The sequence below is a fragment of the Rhincodon typus genome, chromosome 20 (assembly GCF_021869965.1).
Source record: "Rhincodon typus isolate 14 chromosome 20, sRhiTyp1.1, whole genome shotgun sequence".
NCBI lineage: Eukaryota > Metazoa > Chordata > Chondrichthyes > Orectolobiformes > Rhincodontidae > Rhincodon > Rhincodon typus.
In genome coordinates this window covers 33992189-34011519 of record NC_063351.1, presented here as the reverse complement: position 1 = coordinate 34011519, position 19331 = coordinate 33992189, and the positions used below count along the sequence as shown (strand labels likewise).

The 19331-nt window shown below is 38.2% G+C and overlaps 1 protein-coding gene across 1 annotated transcript in view; it reads right to left on the bottom strand.

The window, feature by feature from the left end:
* Positions 1-19331, bottom strand: part of fhip2a (FHF complex subunit HOOK interacting protein 2) — a 57227-nt gene that overhangs the window by 2727 nt on the left and 35169 nt on the right. The window contains exons 8-16 of the mRNA XM_020529092.2: positions 18069-18183; positions 14389-14465; positions 13771-13960; positions 10596-10765; positions 6082-6225; positions 4938-5028; positions 4200-4343; positions 1329-1469; positions 1044-1147 (exon numbers count right to left, since the gene is read on the bottom strand). Coding sequence (XP_020384681.1) covers positions 1044-1147; positions 1329-1469; positions 4200-4343; positions 4938-5028; positions 6082-6225; positions 10596-10765; positions 13771-13960; positions 14389-14465; positions 18069-18183 — 1176 coding nt within the window. The remainder of the gene's footprint in view (positions 1-1043; positions 1148-1328; positions 1470-4199; positions 4344-4937; positions 5029-6081; positions 6226-10595; positions 10766-13770; positions 13961-14388; positions 14466-18068; positions 18184-19331) is intronic.

Genomic DNA, 19331 nt, shown 5'->3' with positions numbered 1-19331 from the left:
GCTTTAGTTTTAGATCTCCAGCAACTGCAATACTTTTATGTGAGTGAAGGACTGAACTCAGCTTTAAAAGAATATGAAAGCCAAACGGTAGGTGTTTCCAAATTTGGAAGATCCATTGGTAGACAGTGATATTCAAAATAAAGCTATTTAAAATTAGTTCACCAATCATAGATGGTATACTGAATCCTGAGGCTGCTGGAGAGCAAAATAACAATTTTCCAAACTGTTTGCAATTACAAATTGTGTATAAGAACTGGACAGTGTCCAATGTTAAAGAAACTGGAAAAAAAACCCAAGAAATTAAAGGTCAGGTTGTGAATGAAATTTTTAAAGGAGGCATGGGAGGAATGACTGCATCCCTTCCTAAACCCATGGTGCATCAGGAAGCATGGTAGATTGAGAAGTAGGTTTAAGCACTTGTAAAGAAAATACAAGATGGTTAATGATGCAATACTGTGACTACATTTCAAAAAACAATGAACTGGCTATAAAATGGGACTATAATTTTTTTTTAAAATACCTTTTCCACTGACAGAAGGTAGATCTGACTAAGACTGTCAAAATCATTAAAGGTCTCAACAGGGTAAAATTAAATATTGGTGAATTGACAACAAGGAAAAGTGGAGATTATCATGGAATAATGAAAGTGACAACTAAGAACTATTTTCACGAAGAATTATTAGAACATGGAATGATTTATTACAAATGCCTATTGACTACTATGAAAGGGATTGGTTAAGCATTAAAAAAAATATAAAAGGTCATTAAGAAAAAGAAAGGAAATGTGATTACACTCACTATCCACAGCTGAAGAACTAGTTCTGGCACTATAGGCTATACACAGGCATGAACAACATTTTTCTATTTGAGTTTGAGTCTTGTGCTTTCTGAAATTGGAATGACCCAAGGAATATACATTCCATTTAGAGGGCTCTGTTGCAACATCCTGGATTTAGGCATCTACCAATTTCCCACTTACAGTAATATGCACATTATCAGTACTATAAAATAGTAATCAGAAGCATTGATTAATCTGAACTTACATAGGTCCATCTGGCTCAAAGCCCAGCAGGCGTTTTCTGACAAGCAAAAGCTTTGGTGTGAAGTCTGGGATACGTTGTATTCGCAACATTAAATCGCCAACCACCTAGAAATTTATTCATGAGAATTTACGGTAACAGCCTTCATGTTTCTACAGTACTTTTAAAAGCTAGTTTACATTAATAGTAAGAGCAAATATCCAATAGAAATGAAAAGAAATCTGATTTTTAAGAAACATGCATAATTTTCACATCTAACAATATGAAACAGCCAAGTTATGTACTTACCCTTACAATAACAGAAAACAAAGATCTGCAGTTGGGAGCCAGGTTAATGTAAGGATCCAGTAAGTATTCATGTAGGTGGGGATGGGGAAATAATGATAACTTTGACAAAACAGATGTCACTTGCAAATTCACATCATACGGCTAGAAAGGAGAAAAAAGTTCCAAATAATGAGCATTTTGAGAAGGTAAGAATATACAAGTCATTTCAAATAGCTTGTAAGTTCTCCAATACAAGGAGGCACGAGAAAGAAAATGTATTGATTATGGATTCCATACTAACTGTAAAACCGTGCACAGAGATAAATCAATCGGAGATAGCAAGAACTGCAGATGCTGGAATCAGAAACAACACAGTATGGAGCTAGAGGAAGACAGTAGGCCAGGTAGCATCAGAGCAGGAAAGTTGACGTTTTGGGTCAGGACCCTTCTTCAGAAAAAAAGATTACCTTCGTGCTCCTCTAATGCTGCCTGGCCTGCTATGTTCCTCCAGCTCCACACTGTGTTATCACAGAGATGAACCACATTATGCAGTTCAGTGTTACCTAAAATACTTGCTTGAAAGTTGTTTTGTTTGCACTCAGTAGAATTTATAAAAGAATGCCATGTAATCGTGAATTTAAAAAATTATATCACATCAAAAATTAAATGTTCTATTTGGTTTGTCTCATTACTGTTTCTAATAGTTTATATGCATGTTACAGAACTGCCTTGAAGCATGATACTATTAGCATTTAGAAGGCAGTTAGCTCAGGTGGCTTGATGGCTGATTTGCAATGCAGTGTGCCAAAAGCCAAAAACACAGGTTCAACTGCTGTACTGACTGAAGTCACCCTGAAGGTCCTGCCTTCTCGACCTCTCTCGGGACATGATATTCCTCGAGTTAAACCACTGCCAATCATGTCTCTCTAATGAGAGCAGCCCTATGATCTTCTGGTACTATGGCAATTTCACATTTTTAAAATTAATAAAAAACGGTATATAACATGATTGGTGAATAGTGGACGGTATTTGGATAACGCAAACTTTCTTTCCCCACAACACTATTTTCTATGGCAATTTTCTATTGCGGGATGTCACGCAACAATGCAATTATTGTGTTCTAGCAGAACTACCTGTACAGGGTTTCACACCAGCGATTCAGAGGTGTCATGCCTTATCTTTAACTGAAGATTCCTCCTCTCTCCACCACCCCACAAAGGTTGACAGGGCTCAAAAGAGTTCACTACAATTCCTGCACCTTTGCTCTCATCACATCTCTTCCCTCCCTCAACCATGACACGATACACATTTTCCTCATTTTTACATCCTACCAGTCTTTGTATTCAATAGCTAATTTCTGCCACCTCCAATGTGAAGCTACCACCAAATATCTTCCTTCGGCTTTTCCAGGGATATGGGAGGGACTGAGTCTGGGTCAGAATATTCTTCAGAGGGTCGGTGCAGAGGCAATGGGCTGAATGGCCTCTTTCTGCACTGTAGGGATTCTATGATTTCAGCATTCTGAAGAGACTGTTCCATCTGTGATACCCTGGTCCACTCTTCAATTATTTCCAGCATCCCGTTCCCTTCCCACAGCATCTTTCCAAGCAAGTCCAGAGCTAAATCATCTGCTTTTTACTTTTTAACCTCTTTTCTCCTCACGATCCAAGGTCCTAAACATTGCTTCCGGGTGAAGCAGTTTATGTGTTACTTCTGATGCATTCACTGCACACACTGCAGTCTCATTTACACTGGCTAGACCAAATGCACATTTGCAGAATACCTAATTCAGTCTGTCAGCACGAACCTGATCTTCCAGTGGCCTGTCATTTTAATTTTCGAACTTGCTCTCACATGGTCATCTCTGTCCTTGGTTAAGGAAGCTTAAAAGAACAGCACCTCAACTTTCAATTAAGCACTTATAGCCTTCATGATTCAACACGGAGTTCAACAATTTCAGGTCACCACCACATTTTGCTTCCTTATCTGCACCACATTTTGTTTCCAAATCTTTGCGTGTTTCAGTTTCTCTTTTTTATTTTATTTGCTTACACACAGTAACACACTTGCCATAGACACATCCTTTGCTTCTTTTCTCATTTCACTGGCAATGTCTTTAGTTCTGGTTGATTAATGGTGTTGACTCAAATCTCTCCAGTCATCCATGTTATCACAAGCCATCCTTTTGTTCCACCCAGTCCTTGCTCAAAACTTATTGGATATTGAAATTCTTCCAGGTCCAATGCTGTGACATGTGAATCCTTTTTCTCTGTCCACGGATGCTGCCCAAACCGCTGAGTAGTTTTAGTATTCTCTACTTTTAGTTCAAATTTTCAGCATCTGCAGTATTCTGTTTCTCAGCTGTCATCTTTGAGATGTTTCTCGACTCTCAAGAGTTATCCAATGTGTAATGGAAGTGTGAAGCTGCACTGACATACCTGTTAGATTTTAAGGACTACTATCAACTGTAACACAACAGAACTTTGCATTCCACCTCAATTGCATCAAACTTGATGCAGTCACTGGGTAAAAAGTAGAAAATATGCCACTTCCAGCATGAAAATCTTCATCTTGATGAGTATATCAGTAATAAACAATTGTTTATTTAAAGTAACTTCACCTAAGAAACACATATCACCAGATGTTTAATTGTGAAATAATACAAATTTCATACTGTAATTCTGACTTTAATTCCATACAAAAATGAATCTTTGACTACTTTACACAGCTGGGTAGGTTAGGCCAATTTATCAGGAAAAAGCCAGCCATGTAAATCACTGCAGAGAGGGCATGTCATCTTCATTTTTAATACAACAAGTACATTTTTAGAGCACTGAAGTATATACATTTTCTGTCATAAATAATCAAAATCATTTCAAAACTTTATAGTACCTGATCAAGGATTCTGCCCATTCGATCAAACAGAACTTTTAAAAAATGTCCCTCAAAGAAAGGAGTTTCCAGATTACATTTCTCCAAAGGTTTAGGTATCGAAGGCCAGTCCCACCTCATACAGTTACCACAACAATCCCGGAACTGTTAATAAAATAAGCAATAATGAATTCCGGTAAGAAAAACAACTACATTAACAGACTGCTGTCCAATCAATGAGTAGAAATCACAGAATTCAATTACTTTGAAGCTAAGAGTGCTCAGAGAAATTTTCGAATTTGAGATTTAGCCTTTGAAAATTGAATAAGGGTAATGTGATCACAAATGACTCTCCAGCAATCATATTATGAAGAAGATCTCTACACTAAGTGTTTTTACCTATTTATGCTGCACATAACCACTTAGGAACAGATTAATTTCCACTCATTATAGAACACACAAGTATTATTTGATGTGCTGAGAACATAAGAAATAGGAACAGAAGGCCACATGTCACTCGAGGCTGCTCTGCCATTCAATATGACAATGGTTGATCTTGGGCTCGAAGTGCATTTTCACCCTTGCTCCCCATACCATTCTATTCCATGAGACACCAACAATCTGTCTCTCTTGGCCTTAAATATATTCAATAATTGAGCATTCACATTCTCTGCGGTAGCAAATTCCAAACTTTCACACCCCTTTGAATGAAGACTTAAATGTTTCACCTTTTCAGGATAATCATCTTACTGGCCTTACCTGCCTATGTGCATCTCTGAGGTAGGTATCATATCCTGTGCCTTCCACATAGTAAGATGACTTTGCTTCATCAGGAACAAGACACAGGAAACTAAAGCATTCGAGGAATTTAGAACAGAAAAGTCAAATACTTTACATTATGCAATCAAGCTATGATGATTATGCAATGATGATATTGAGTATCATTCATGGCAAAATTTTGTACTTTAACGTTACTACAATATTAGTCCAAGCAGTTTCCGTATAGTAGGATGATATTTGGATATTTTGGAACTTAAATTTTCAAAACATCATTGAAGCTTTCAGGCGGATATAAAATATTCTACATCACCAGCTAATAAGAACAATGTGAGTTCGTGTGTGTCCTGGACAATACTAATTCACTAAAGAGACAGTGAAAACTGCCGATGCTGGAGTCAGAGATAACACAGTGTGGAGCTGGAGATTTCTGAAGAAGGTTCCCGACCCGAAACGTCAACGTTCCGACTCCTCCGATGCTGCCTGGCCTGCTGTGTTCCTCCAGCTCCACACTATGTTATCACTAATTCACTAAAGCTGCTTATCTGGTCACTTTCCCCATTGTTTTGCATGACAACTTGCTGTCCACAAATTAGTTGCTGCCTGTGTGTCACAATTGTAAGTGTATTTCAATTTACAAGTGTTTTTGAATATTCCAGTGTCACGCTAGGAACTGCACAAATGCTTTATTGTAAACTCATCACATAAATTAGTATTTGTATCCAATTCAAAGTCAAGCCATAATTACAATATTATTTAATGAGTCCTCCAGTGGAAATTTAATATCTGTGCACATCTGTTCAAATTCTTTAAGCCACATTAATAGATTTACATTATTCTTTTTCTGCTCGTGGTTCCTCTAAGTGAGCAGATGCTTGCCATGTTGGAGTATAACCTTGGCAAGAACCTGCATGTGGAGCCCTTACACATTGTTTCACTGCAGCTACCACATGTGGAGTTCTGGGTGACCAAGAGAATCTCTCGCTTTTACTGCTTGCTTTATGGTGCCTGTTACACCCTGATCCATAAGAGAAAGCATTCAGTACTCACTCGTTCAAACCTTTCACACTGACCAAATAATTTTTTCATTTAATTCGGCGAAGTTACAGTTGATCTTTGAACATACCTATTTACAATTTTATGAACTTCTGTTTTCCCATCAGATTTTGTATGGTCTGGTGTTGGAGGTGGGGAAGCAGTCAGCCAACTGGAACCCAGCAGTCTGTTATCAGGTGACAAATCTGTAAAAATTGGATCTTCCTCCAAATCTCTGAATACAGGACAACAATGAAACTTAATTAGAATATGTAGAGCATATTTCATTACAAAACAAAATCACTCAGCACTGCTGCTGGGATTTTGCGAATCACAATAATGGAAACGTGGAATTTACTTGTTTTATTCACTTCATCTGAAAATACCCAACATACCATTGCAGGTTGTCTTCTTTTAAATATAGATTTTGTCTGGTAAGAATATTATCAGGTATTCAACCTTATTGTCAGTCACTCCTGATGGCAATAGTGCAAGTAACCTGTATTTCTTTAAACATTATTTTGTTATGAACATCTCATAAGATGAACATTATGCAATATTAAAGCATTCTAGGTTAAGTGCATTAATTTTCTATCTTGTACTGATGCCAATATGATAATAACATGCCAACCTGACAGAGTAAGTGACATATTTGGTTGGTTGAGCAGCCATTTACCACTAAGGAAAGAAAATCTATGTACTGGCCTTCTAATTCTGATGTAAAATGACTTCAGGCATTCTCAGCTCAGTTTCTAGTTGGTAGAGGGTTGCAGCTGTCTCCCTATTTTGACACTGGTGTTGTACACAAGGTAGAAGATCAATTTTTTGATGATATTTAGGTGTCAGCTGTGAACAGGACCATGTTTTCTGTCATGCTGTTCACAACTGTATGGTGCATCGACAAGCACTGTCGTCCCAAAATGAAAGACAGTCAACTTTCATGTAAATCAGGAGAAATGCGTGGAATGATGAAGTTACATAAACAAAATTTAAAAAGCTTGCAATGAAACTTCAAGGTTATGTGAAACTATTCAAAAAGAATCTTAAGTGAACTGCAGATTGATATTATTTTTATAATCAAGAGGAAAATCTGAATGTAGTTAATTTTTACATGTATTTTGCATTGTGGTTTGCAATGTTGAACAGTTCAGATTACAGCAGACCTGTTTAAGTGCTGTTGGTAAGATAACTTCTCAGAAAGCTACTGACTTCATGAGACCACTGAGGACTTTATTCCTTACTTACTTCAATTATACAAACACAATCTAATTCTATGTCGGACACAATTTATGCTGACAGTTATTTGTGGAAATTTCTGTTTTGAGATACTCCATTTTCCCTCTAACCTTAAGATATATCTTGCTGAAAATCTCTAACCCAGAAATCCAATTCAAGAAAAACTTGCACCTAATTCCAAAATAAATGGTGAGAATTGTGAAAAAGAAATGAAGGTAAGTAAAAGATTCCAAAGTTGTAAAAACAGTGAAGGAAAGGAAAAATAGAATAGAATATCCTTTATTGTCATGTGTATTCAAGTACAGACGTACAGGAGTACAATGAAAAGTTTTACAATGTCACTTCTTATGGTGCCATCTTAGGTACAAAGTAGCTAGGCACAAATCTTAGGTACAAAAAGAGGAATTACAAAAGAAAAGTAGTTGCATTACTTTACAGTGATTCATAGTGTAAGTTAGAAATATGACATAGTTGAAAGGACAGACATTATTGTCAGATAAATAAATTACAAATAAACATTACATTGCAGTAGCTCAGCACAGGGGCTTCCACACATGGTCTGACTGCCCACACCAGACCCCAGTCCAACAACTATCCCCACTCCATTTGAAGCCTCCAGTCTGTTTCAAACGAGATCTCAGCTGCTCCAAGTTAAGGTTTTCTCCGGGACTCGCTTCCCCGCACCGGCCTCCGCTCTGGGACTGCTTCCCTGTGCCGGCCTCCGCTCCAGGACTCGCTACCCTGCGCCGGCCCCCGCTCCAGGACTCGCTTCCCCGCACCGGCCTCCGCTCCGGGACTCGCTTCCCCGTGCTGGCCTCCGCTCTGGGACTTGCTTCCCCGTGCCAGCCTCTGCTCCAGGACTCGCTTCCCTGCGCCGGCCTCCGCTCCGGGACTCGCTTCCCCATGCTGGCCTCCGCTCTGGGACTTGCTTCCCCTTGCCAGCCTCCGCTTTGGGACTCGCTTCCCCGCGCTGGCCTCCACTCTGGGACTCGCCTCCGGGGCTTGTCAGCTCCTCCATTTAAGTCAATATCAAAAATTGAAAAAAAAATGCAGAAAAGGAGGGAAGAAAAAGGGAAAAAAGAAAACGGGCAGAGCAGGGGAGCTCTGGCTGCAGCATCTTATTCTGCCACCATGTTGAACACAGAAGTGTTAAAATTAAATTTTAAGAATCATTGTGTTGATTTCCCCAAAAGTTGAGTGAGTTCAAGCAATAAGTAGATAAGCCATTTGTATCAGAATGTCCTCAAATTTGATCCTCTGTTTGGTGAGAAGGCTAATCTGAGCTGTGATATAGATGGAAGCACTAGAAATAATCCAACAAGATTTTTTGCTTTCGATTGCTAGCCAGTGAACTTTGTTGATATCCCTAGATCTTCCAAGATGCTTTCTCAGACATTGACAGCCCACCATCATTCTCTACCATGAATAACGATCATTTGACCAAAGAACTCTAAGGTATCCGGGAAGCTGTATTCAAGAATTAATCAGCGGATCAGAGGTGGATGGGATTCTGATTTAAGTGTTCAAAGTATTTGGCTTATATAGCATCAATTCTACATTATTTTTCCCTTTATTCATTCATGAGATGAGGGCGTCACTGGTTAGGCAGCATTTATTGCCCAATCCTAATTGCCCAGAGGGCAGTTAAGAGTCAGCCACATTGCTGTGGGGTTAGAGTCACATGTAGGCTAGACCAGGTGAGAATGGCAGATTTCCCTCCCTGAAGGATATTAGTGAATGAGATTGGTTCTGACATTCGACAATGGATTCATGGTCATCATTAGACTCCCAATTCCAGATATTTTACTGAATTTAAATTCCACCATCTGCCGTGGCAGGATTCAAACCCGGGTCTCCAGAATGTTATCTGGGTCTCTGGACTAACAGTCCAGCGATAATATCACTAGGCCATCACCTCCCCCAATGGATTGTGTAGTTTTATAATTGCAACATAAGTGTTTAGCACACATAGTACATTGGAATGATTAGGTTATGGACTGGTGTCCAGTGGCCTTAAGAAGCCTGTGAACTATTCAGATTTCTGCATTTGTTGGCAGTAATATGATTGGTTCTCAGGTAGCCAAACAGCTTGCGGCTACAAATAACACAAGGAGAGGCTATCAGAGTTCTACAAAGCCAGGAGCTGTCTTGTGTCTCAAGATATTAAGCCTGAGGAAAGCCAAATTTATTTTTCCTTCAGCAGTTACTCTAAGCTGCAGCTCTTAAACAGGAAGCCTGAGACTTTATGAGTATCAAACAGCCACCTTGTTCCTCGAGTGAGCAAGTGAATGTTGCTAGAGAAAGACGACTATGGAGCAACATGTCCTGACAAACCAAAAGGACCATTTCAGGCACATGTGAACAGAGACCATTGAACTGCCATCCCAATCTTTCCCTCCATCCATAACACCGTGGTTTTTTTTTCCTTGTATGAGTGTCTGCCTATTTGTGTAATTGTTCGTTTATTAGGGGGTAAGAACTTTAACTTGTAGAATTATATGTTAATGGTTCATAACGGTTTACCTGCATTTACAATCTATTTATTTATAATAAAGGCATTCTTGTTAAGTGCAAACACACGGTCTACGCTTTGTCAACTTGGTTCTAAAGGATAGCGAAATCAGAGAATTCTGCATTTTTTTTAAAATTGTTAACTTTGTGATGACTCCAGGAATAGCAGGGCTTCATTTCCAGATCACTACCCCAGCGAGGTGCTACACTTGCGAGTATTTTTTTTTGGCTAAGCAAGGATGTTTCCAAACATTATCTTTGAAGATATTCTTGTTAACTGTCACAGGTATTACTTCAGATGAGATTTTGAAAAAAGGTACAAACTGTCCTCGTGGACAGATGTATAGAATTCCGAGATAGTATCTGAAAAAGAACGCTCCTGGTGTTCAGGCCAATGCCAATCTCCCCAAGAATATAACCAAAAGAATGGATTAACTGGTCAATTAATACATTGCTGTTTATGGGGCTAGGCTCTGTGCAAATTACCTGCAGCATTCCACTGCAATTTTGACCAAGAATTGAAATGAGGCAGTTGACACCTATTCTCCAAAAGATCCAAGAACATATTTTTAACTGACTAATACTCGACTTTAGAGACATACTTTTATACTGAATACTTCTGCTTTAACAGAAATTGACAACTAAAAATTAAAGATATATTAAAAAGCACACAAATTAAACACCCACTGCCTTCTTTAATGCTCCTTTTTAGAATGACGGCATTTAGACAATATTGCTGCCCTTTTCTTTTAAGCCACAAGAGCAGTCATCAATACATTTAGTAATACTATTAATATTAATATAATAATGAACTAACAAATTGGTGAAAAAGAACAAAACTAACAAGTAACAACTCACACTGCTCCTGCTATCTGTCCATTTTCAACAATATCCTTGTCCTCCTGGCAAGCTGGTTTATTCTCAACATAGTTCCGTTCCTCCAAATTCCTTAAGACCATACTGTAAATAATGTGCTCATTTGGCTTTTGTAATAGATGCTCAAACATTCTCAGTGTCATTATACTTATCTGTAAAATAAAGAAGGCACTATTACAATTATCTTGGGGTATCCAACATGCAAGTGGACTGACAAAATCAGGTTGGTTGCAGATCTCAAAAAAGAGAAAAGAATTTGAGGAATATCTACAAGATGGGTTTTGGAGCAGCTGGTGGTAGATCCCAGTAGGAACAGGTATTCTGGAACAAAAACAAAGTTGCTGGAAAAGCTCAGCAGGTCTGGCAGCATCTGTGAAGAAAAAAATCAGAGTTAATGTTTCGGGTGACCGTTCCTCAGAACCTTTCCAGTTGAATAACATCGTTTCTATAGCAGGGTGACCAGAATTGTACGCAGTACTCCAAATGTGGCCTTACCAATGACTTGTACAGGTGTAACATGATGCCCCAATTCCTGCTCTCAGTGTTCTGACCAATGAAGGCAAGCATGCCAAACACCACCTTCACCACCATGTCTACCTGTGACACCACGTTCAAGCAATCATGTACGTGCACCCCTAGGTCTCTCTATTTGACACTACTCCCCAGGGCCCTACCATTAACTGTGTAAGCCATGTCCTGGTTTGACCAAAATGCAACATTTATCTGTATTAAACTCCATCTGCCATTCCTCGGCCCCGTAGCCCAATTGATCAAGATCCTAAATACCTTCTTCACTGACCACTAAACCACCAATTTTGGCGTCATACGCAAACCTACTAATCATGCCTCCTATATTTTCATTCAAATTAATTAAATGACAAAGAATTGTGGATCCAGCACTGATCCTTGTAGCACACTGCTGTTCATAGGCCTCTTGTCTGAACAACAATGCTCTACCACCAACCACCTTCTGTCATCTACCGTCAAGCAAATTTTGTATCCATTGGCTAGCTCTCCCTGGACCTCATACGATCTAACTTTACTAACTAGGCTACCATGCGGAACCTTGTCAATGGCCTTGCTAAATTCCATGCGGGCAACTCTTCAAAAAAACACAAATCAAATTTGTGATACACGATTTGCCATGCACAAAGCCATTTACTGCTATAAAGGAATTTTACAAGAATGATCCTGGGGATGAAGGACTTGTCATATGAGCAGTGTTTGAGGATTCTAGGTCTATACTTGATGGAATTTAGAAGGATGAGGGAGGGATCTAATTGAAACTTACAGAAGCCTGGATAGCGTGGACATGGAGGAAGTGTTTCCACTACTAGGAGAGACCAGGACCCAACGGCACAGCCTTACAGTGAAGTGACAACCCTTTAAAACAGACATGGGGAGATATTTCTTCAGCAAGAGGGTGGTTAATCTGTGGAACTCATTGCTACAGAGGACTGTGGAGGCCAAGGCATCAAGTGTATTTAAGACATACATCGGTTCTTGATTGGTGAGGAGGGTCAGGGATTACAGGGAGAAGGCAGGAAAATAGGGTTGAGAAAAACATAAGCCATAATCGAATGGTAGAGCAGACTCAATGGACAATTTAGGCTAATTCTGCTCCTATATCTTATGGTCTTGTATAGAATGCAGTACATATTCTATCATCCCATTATTTGCAATTTTACGAACAGTAAATTATTTTACCAAAAAATTGCAGAACTGTAAATAAAGGATCAATCTTTATGGTTCAACTGAAACAGCTTAAAAACCATCGAACTATAGGCAGTAGAATAGGAGTCAAATCTGGAAGACAGACCTTTATAAGCCATTTCTTCATGGTGTTGCACGGGTATGATCTTCCCAATGGCTCCCCACCTCAACCTCTAATGTATCTAAAAGATAGTGTCCAGCTCAATTCCTTGGACAGCAATGTACTTTTCAACAAAACCAGACGATCACCTACTGCCACTTCCATAAGTAACTTCAGCATTTCTCGCTTCAGTACCAACACATGCCTATTTAAGATCTTAAAAGAAGTAATGCCTTGTAAACCAGAGGTACTTCAAAACTTTGTTGCCTTAAACTGCATCCCATTCATTTATCACCCACATGTTTGCTAATATACCTTGGCTCCCAGCTAAATAGTCCCTCCACTTGAAAATCCTCATCTTTATTTTCAAATTTTTCTGAAGCCTCACCTCTCCCCTTTCTGTAATCTTCTCCAGCACTACAATTTTTCAAGATATTTACACTCACTTAATGTTGGTCTTTTAAGCATCACTGCTCCACTGTGCCACAGCTCCCTAGGCCCTAAGCTCTAAAATCCCTTGCAATATCTTGCTGTCTTTCTGCCATACCATCAAATGCTCTTTTCTTTATTTTTCTTAAAACCTCTTTCTTTCGGCCATCTGCTCTAATAGTGCTGAAACAGGCTCAGTGTCAAATTCTGCTTCATAATGTAGTGCCAAAAGAAGTTAAAAGACAACTGTTGTTAGTGTTCAATGGGATAATATTTATAAGGTAACTAACACCACTTCATGGCAAGTATTCAAGGTCACAAATTCAAGTAGTTTAATACAGGTTACAATGTATCCAGTCCTCAGATTGCAAGTTAATTTAAATGGTTAATGTTTCAGACTCCAATCTGAATAAAGACAAATATGTGCATGCCATTTAACATTTTACCGATGGGTCATTCTATTCAATAGACGCTTTAATGTATTTCTACTGACTTTGTGCTGCAAATTCTTGAGCACCAGTACATTTTAATATACTTATGAAAATATAGTTCCTTCATCTGGCCGAGAAGCACTTGAATAACAAAGAGGTTTTACTACTTTCAAACTCATTATTTCTTAGTTTCTTTCAGCATAGCTAAGGGCAAGGGAATTGCATTTCCAGCCATAGTTCTTTCAAGTTGTGCATGGTATTGACACGGAAATTATTCTGCTCATCATTCAAACTGAGTTGGCAATAAAACAACTTGAAAGATAATGCATTCTATTCCCTTACCCAAATGGTCCAAGCTATATTTACTAACAAATTTGCACCAGAATAGTAAAGAAATATAGGAAATACTTTTTAAAAGGGGGAATAAATTATTTCTAAAACACCTACAAGCAATAAAACAGATTTTGCAGGGCTAAATATTTACCTCATCCGAGAGATGGTCACAATGCTCTATAAGTCGATATCGTAACTGATGCTTATGTTCTCCAGCTGTTTCAGACTGTCTCTGATCTCCTAAGAGGAAGAAAACTAACTCTTGTAGCATTGCACTTGATGTGATCTGGCGGATCATGCGATTTAGCAGCGATATTGAAGTCAGAATACCAATTTCTGATCTATACACACACACAAAAAAAAGAACATTAAGCAATTAATTATGGTGACTTTATGAACCAAGAAAGAATTGTGGGATGTACATTAAGAATACAGTTCTTAACTTTTCCAAATAAATATACAGAGAAAAGTGAGTTTAAAAAAATGAAAGCTAAGAAACAAGTCAGCAAAAGAGCATTTCACAACCTCACACATTGTTTTGACTATTGAACTTTCCACATCATCTATCATGTACTCAACATGTCTGATTTTCCAGAAGTGGCAAAAACCACCCCTCCACTTGCCAAATCCCAGCCTCCCACAATATTTACAAATTTTTAATTGACAAACTTCAATGTCAACGATTAATAAGCAATGAAAACTCTTTTATGGACTGCTTGACCAAAGTTGAACAAAGCAATGATTACAGCAAAAAGCTGAACCAACTTACGTCTGAAGCAATTGCGGCTCCACAACTGGAACAAAAAATCTCTCTCGAATGGCCCTTGCCAAGGCAACGGCAGTGAGCTGTAAAATGAAGGTCAACTTAAATAAACAGCTGATGTTTATTATTCCCTACATTTTAAAATATTCTAATTCAATTTCAAAATTCATGAAATGTTAACCTCTGAACATTAACAGAAGCAAAAGGCAAGAGAATGGCAGCATTTTAGGTTCTACTGATACCAACTCTCTCTTATCTAGACTCTACCACTGAACCATTCAACTGCATCTTGAATTGCTGTTGTCTCAGCACTGCCTCACATTTTAATCCAAACATTTATCACTCAGTATAAATATCACTCCTAATGTAAATTTATTTTCAACAAATTAATACCTTTTACTTCAGGTAGTATTTTGATTTATGTTATGAACATTATTTAACAAGTTTTACGAAGGAATGTATTTTTAAGTTTTTTTTTTAAAACTTTTCTGCATTGCTCATCTTTACATTCAACATCAGTTCTGTTACTTTTCTCTATACCCTCCCAAAGGCATGTGAAAAAATTTACTTTATAGCAGCCAGAATTAAACATATTGCTTAACAGTGCATTGTCAAGACTTAACATAAACATTCCAAGGACCTGTATGCCATGGTAGAACGTATCACAGCTTTGATAATTACACTGTCACACTGTCACATTGTCACAACAATGAAAACACTGGCCTGAATTTTGGATCTGTAATGGTGAAATGTTGTTCTTACAACAGTGGAACTGGATGCACTTTGGCACAAATACCAACATGGTTAGGTATAAAACTCCAGAGGCTGATGTAAGCAAGTCCCTGTCCCTTCACAGGGCTCTCTGTTAAGTCCCAACAGAGAAGGTGGTGTGGACTCTGAGTTTTACCTTTGTCTTGCCATAAATAACCTTGAAAAGGGCTTTCCTCATCTTTCTGAACAATTTAGTTCTACTTTGTGATCATTCATGATAAAAACTATACTTCATATTTATCAGCATTAAACTCTTTTTGCAATTTTACCATACAAGTAAAATGAATTTTTCATTGTCTTACTGCAAGCTTGGTTTATAATGTTCTTTTTACGTTATTATCGGTGTATTTTAAATTTGTAGTTGAAGTTTTTATATCCAGGCCAATCATCTATGTCAGGCAACAACAAATATTCAAGCATAGGCTAGAATCCTCGATATCTGTACCTCCATTTAATATTCCATTAAAAAAGGCCTCTTTTATATTTAATTTTACATATAAACCATCTGTCATTGGAGAAATGTTAGGAATCTGCTATAAATGATGTAATAGCAGAACATTTAGAATAACATAATGTAACTAAGCAGAGTCAGCATGCCTTTATGAAAGGGAAATCATGCCTGACAAATTTACCAGAATTCTCCAAGGTTGTAACAAGCAAGATAGATAACAGGGAAGTAGATGTAATAAACTTAGATTTCCAAAAGATGGACTATAACGTACTGACTTAAGGCTGTTTAATAAAAGAGCCTGTCACAAGGATCAGTGCTAGGGTCACAATTATTTCCAATATATTTGAATATCTTGGATGAGGGATGTGGATGTATTACCATCAAGTCTGCAGATGACACAAAAACAGGTGGGAAGGTAAATGATGAAGATGACATAGTCTGCAGTGGGATATAGACAGATTAAGTCAGCACATAAGAATTTAGTGGGTGGAATATATTGTGGGAAATGCACTTTGGCACGAAGAATAGAAGAATTGAAAATTATTTATATGAAAAAAGATAGCAGACAGCTGCAACACAAAAGGATTTTGGACCGTTGTGCACAAATCACAAAAAAGGTCTGCAGGTAATAAGGAAGACAATGAAATGTTAGCCTTTATTTTAATGGGAATGGAATATAAAAATGTGAAAGTTTGCTAAAACTATATTGTATATGGAGGGATTTTAAGAGGAAAGGTTGAGTAGCTTAGCCTGTGTGCTCTGAAGTTTGCAGTTCATTGAAGGTTGGAACTTAGAATTAGAAGCAAACTTATTAAAACATATTGGGGCTTGACAAGGTGCACGTTGAGAGGTTGTGTCCACTTGTGGGACAGTCTAGGACCAGAAGACATAACCATGACCAGAAGGGGATCACCACCTATTTAAGAAATAGTTGGATGAATTTCTTCTTTCAGAGGGTAATGAATCAGTGGAACTTGACACACAACAAGGCTGGTAGAGACCGAGTCATTAAGTATATTCAAGGCTGAGTCAGATGTTTAATCAGTTAGGGATTCATGGGTTGTGGGGAAAAGGCAGAAAAATGGAGTAGTGGATTATCAATCAGACATATGGTCTACTTCTGGTCCCACATTTTATGAATTATTCCGAAGCATCATACTAGTTTATACCGAACTACAGACAAGTGTGCAACTTTTGACATTTCAAGCCATATTTAAATGAGTTCACCATCTACTCCAACAATCAAGTATGCAATCTCAGAGAAATCAATGTGTTATTCAGAACTTAAATGTATGCAGGCTCCTTTGTACTGTGTAGATATATAAACTTTCAGTTTCATTATTTAAGGATAATTTCTGTTATTTGACTTGTTACTTTCAAATCTCCTGGTGCACTAAACCAGCATATTATTTTGAGATAGTAGGAACTGCCGATGCTGGAGTCTGAGATAACAAGGTGTGGAGCTGGATGAACACAGCAGGCCAGGCAGCGTCAGAGGAGCAGGAAAGCTGACATTTCGAGTCTGGACCCTTCTTCAGAAGTGGGGGAGGGGAAGGGGGTCCTAACCCTAACCCCCCCCTATTTCTGAAGAAGTGTCCAGACCCGAAACGTCAGCTTTCCTGCTCCTCTGATTCTGCCTGGCCTGCTGTGTTCATCCAGCTCCAAACCCAACGTATTATTTTGTTGCCAAAAGGTACCTGACCAGATCTTAGTGTGACCATTTAAGGCCAAAATATCAGCTGTAGCAGTACCTGGCATGCAGTGGAACTAGTATTCTGTACTCAATACCTTTACTGTTTTGTCTTTTTCCCCCTAATTTTCAATATCTTTCAATTAATTTTAGACTCATTTCACAGGTAATTTCGTTTGCTCATATTTTTTGGCATTGCTACATTAAATTGGGTTACTTAACTCTGTCAGTAAACCATCTTCATATCAGTCAATTTTATTAGAGCAATGCAAAAATGTCTCATCAGGTCTCACATTTGGATAATTATCGATTTAGCCTGCCATCTTGGATCTAAACATGCTTATCCATGATAAACATGTTATCAGAATTCTTTTATTGCATTAAAAACTGATGGCACCTTTCAACTGGTTATTTCAGTATGTATGGAATTTAAACAAATCAAAGATGGATGAAAAATAACCATTCAATGCATCAAATTAATTTCTTGAGTTTATAACTGCCATCACAATACTCAGATAGATTTAGTAGCTCCCTCATACTTTGGTTCCTACTATCCCAATTAACACGACGTTATAGAGTGTTGTTTCTGGAATAAAGTTGAGTAAAAGATGCATATTGTATGCATTTTTCTATAAGATAGAACCCTGCTGAAATTATGTTGCTACCTTCATGAAAATATACTTGAAACAAGTTCCAGTCACCATTACAAAAAAAATGTCAACACGTAAGTTCAAATTTTCAATGAATTCACTTTTTCTCCCCTTTTGTTCAGACCTTGTGGGCTTCCTTAATTAGTTGGTCACAATAATCCAGATAAGATAGGAAAGAGATGAGGGCACGCTTTCCAGGAAAAGCTGTGGCATCTTCTTTATGGCTGTAAGAGTCTAAACTGTAAAAGAAAAAGTATAAACAATCTGTAGAAATTGCCTGAACATTGTATTGAAATATTTGACAGAATTTAATCTTTAAAGGATAGGACCTCCAAAAATGTTGTATCAGTCATAAGCACAAGTTAGACTTCAGGTAAAATTGTGGGTGGGTGGGGGTGGAGTTTGTGAAACATCAATAGAAAAAAATGTTGATTTTCAATGTGAAGTAAAAACAAAATCTGCTGACAATTTGCTTCAGATGTAGCATAATGGATGGAATGGATGTAAAGACCTGGAGAAGTAACAGAGAACTGAAGAGATGGTGACTTGTCCTCTGAATTCACCTTATGATGTGAGTTTTTCTTTGCTTAGTTTGCATTCGAGACAGATGGACAAACATCTGTGGTGAAGTGAGGGATGAGTGAGTGATTAGGTGGGTGGATGGTGGTTTCAGAGCAGGTAGTTGGGTTGAGGGGGTAGTCAGGTTGGGTTGCTCGGGGAGTTGATCAGGTTAGTCGAGTGGGGGGCTGCCATTTTAGGTCAGGTCGGGGGTCTTAGTCACATCAGTGAGGTGGTGATAGGAGAGAAAATCAGCACTTGTAGGTTTGGTTGTGGTGCTCAATTCAGTTATATGGGTTGCTCTTTGTTATACCAAAGATAAATCTGTGTGAAAGCACTGAAAACGAGGAGATACTCTCAATCAGAACAAAAAAAATGTACTGGACAGTTTACTGTAAGTTTAATCTTTCTATAACTTTTGTATTGCAAAAGATATTATAGTAGATTCATTACGTTTTGAACCATACTCTGATTTTACATTTACTGAAGGGTCTCTGCGTCCCCAGATGCTCTCTCAACTTGCAATAATAGACATTTCCATATCGTCTTGACCTGCAAAATCTACTCCAGATTTCCCAAGGTCTTTAGGGTGTTGAACTTCTCACCCTACTCTGTTTAGTATATGCATGACACCAGTCCCACAGAAGGTTAACCTATCAAGGTGACTGGAGTACAACAAAATATATTCCTAGCCAGTACTGCCTTCAAGCTGAAAATGAAAAATGTAAAAAAAAATGTCTCACTGTATTGTTGTGTACCCTTTCATCCAATGCCACCATGTACAGCAAAACCACAGGAAATGAAACCTGGCACTTGAAAGGCTCAAGAA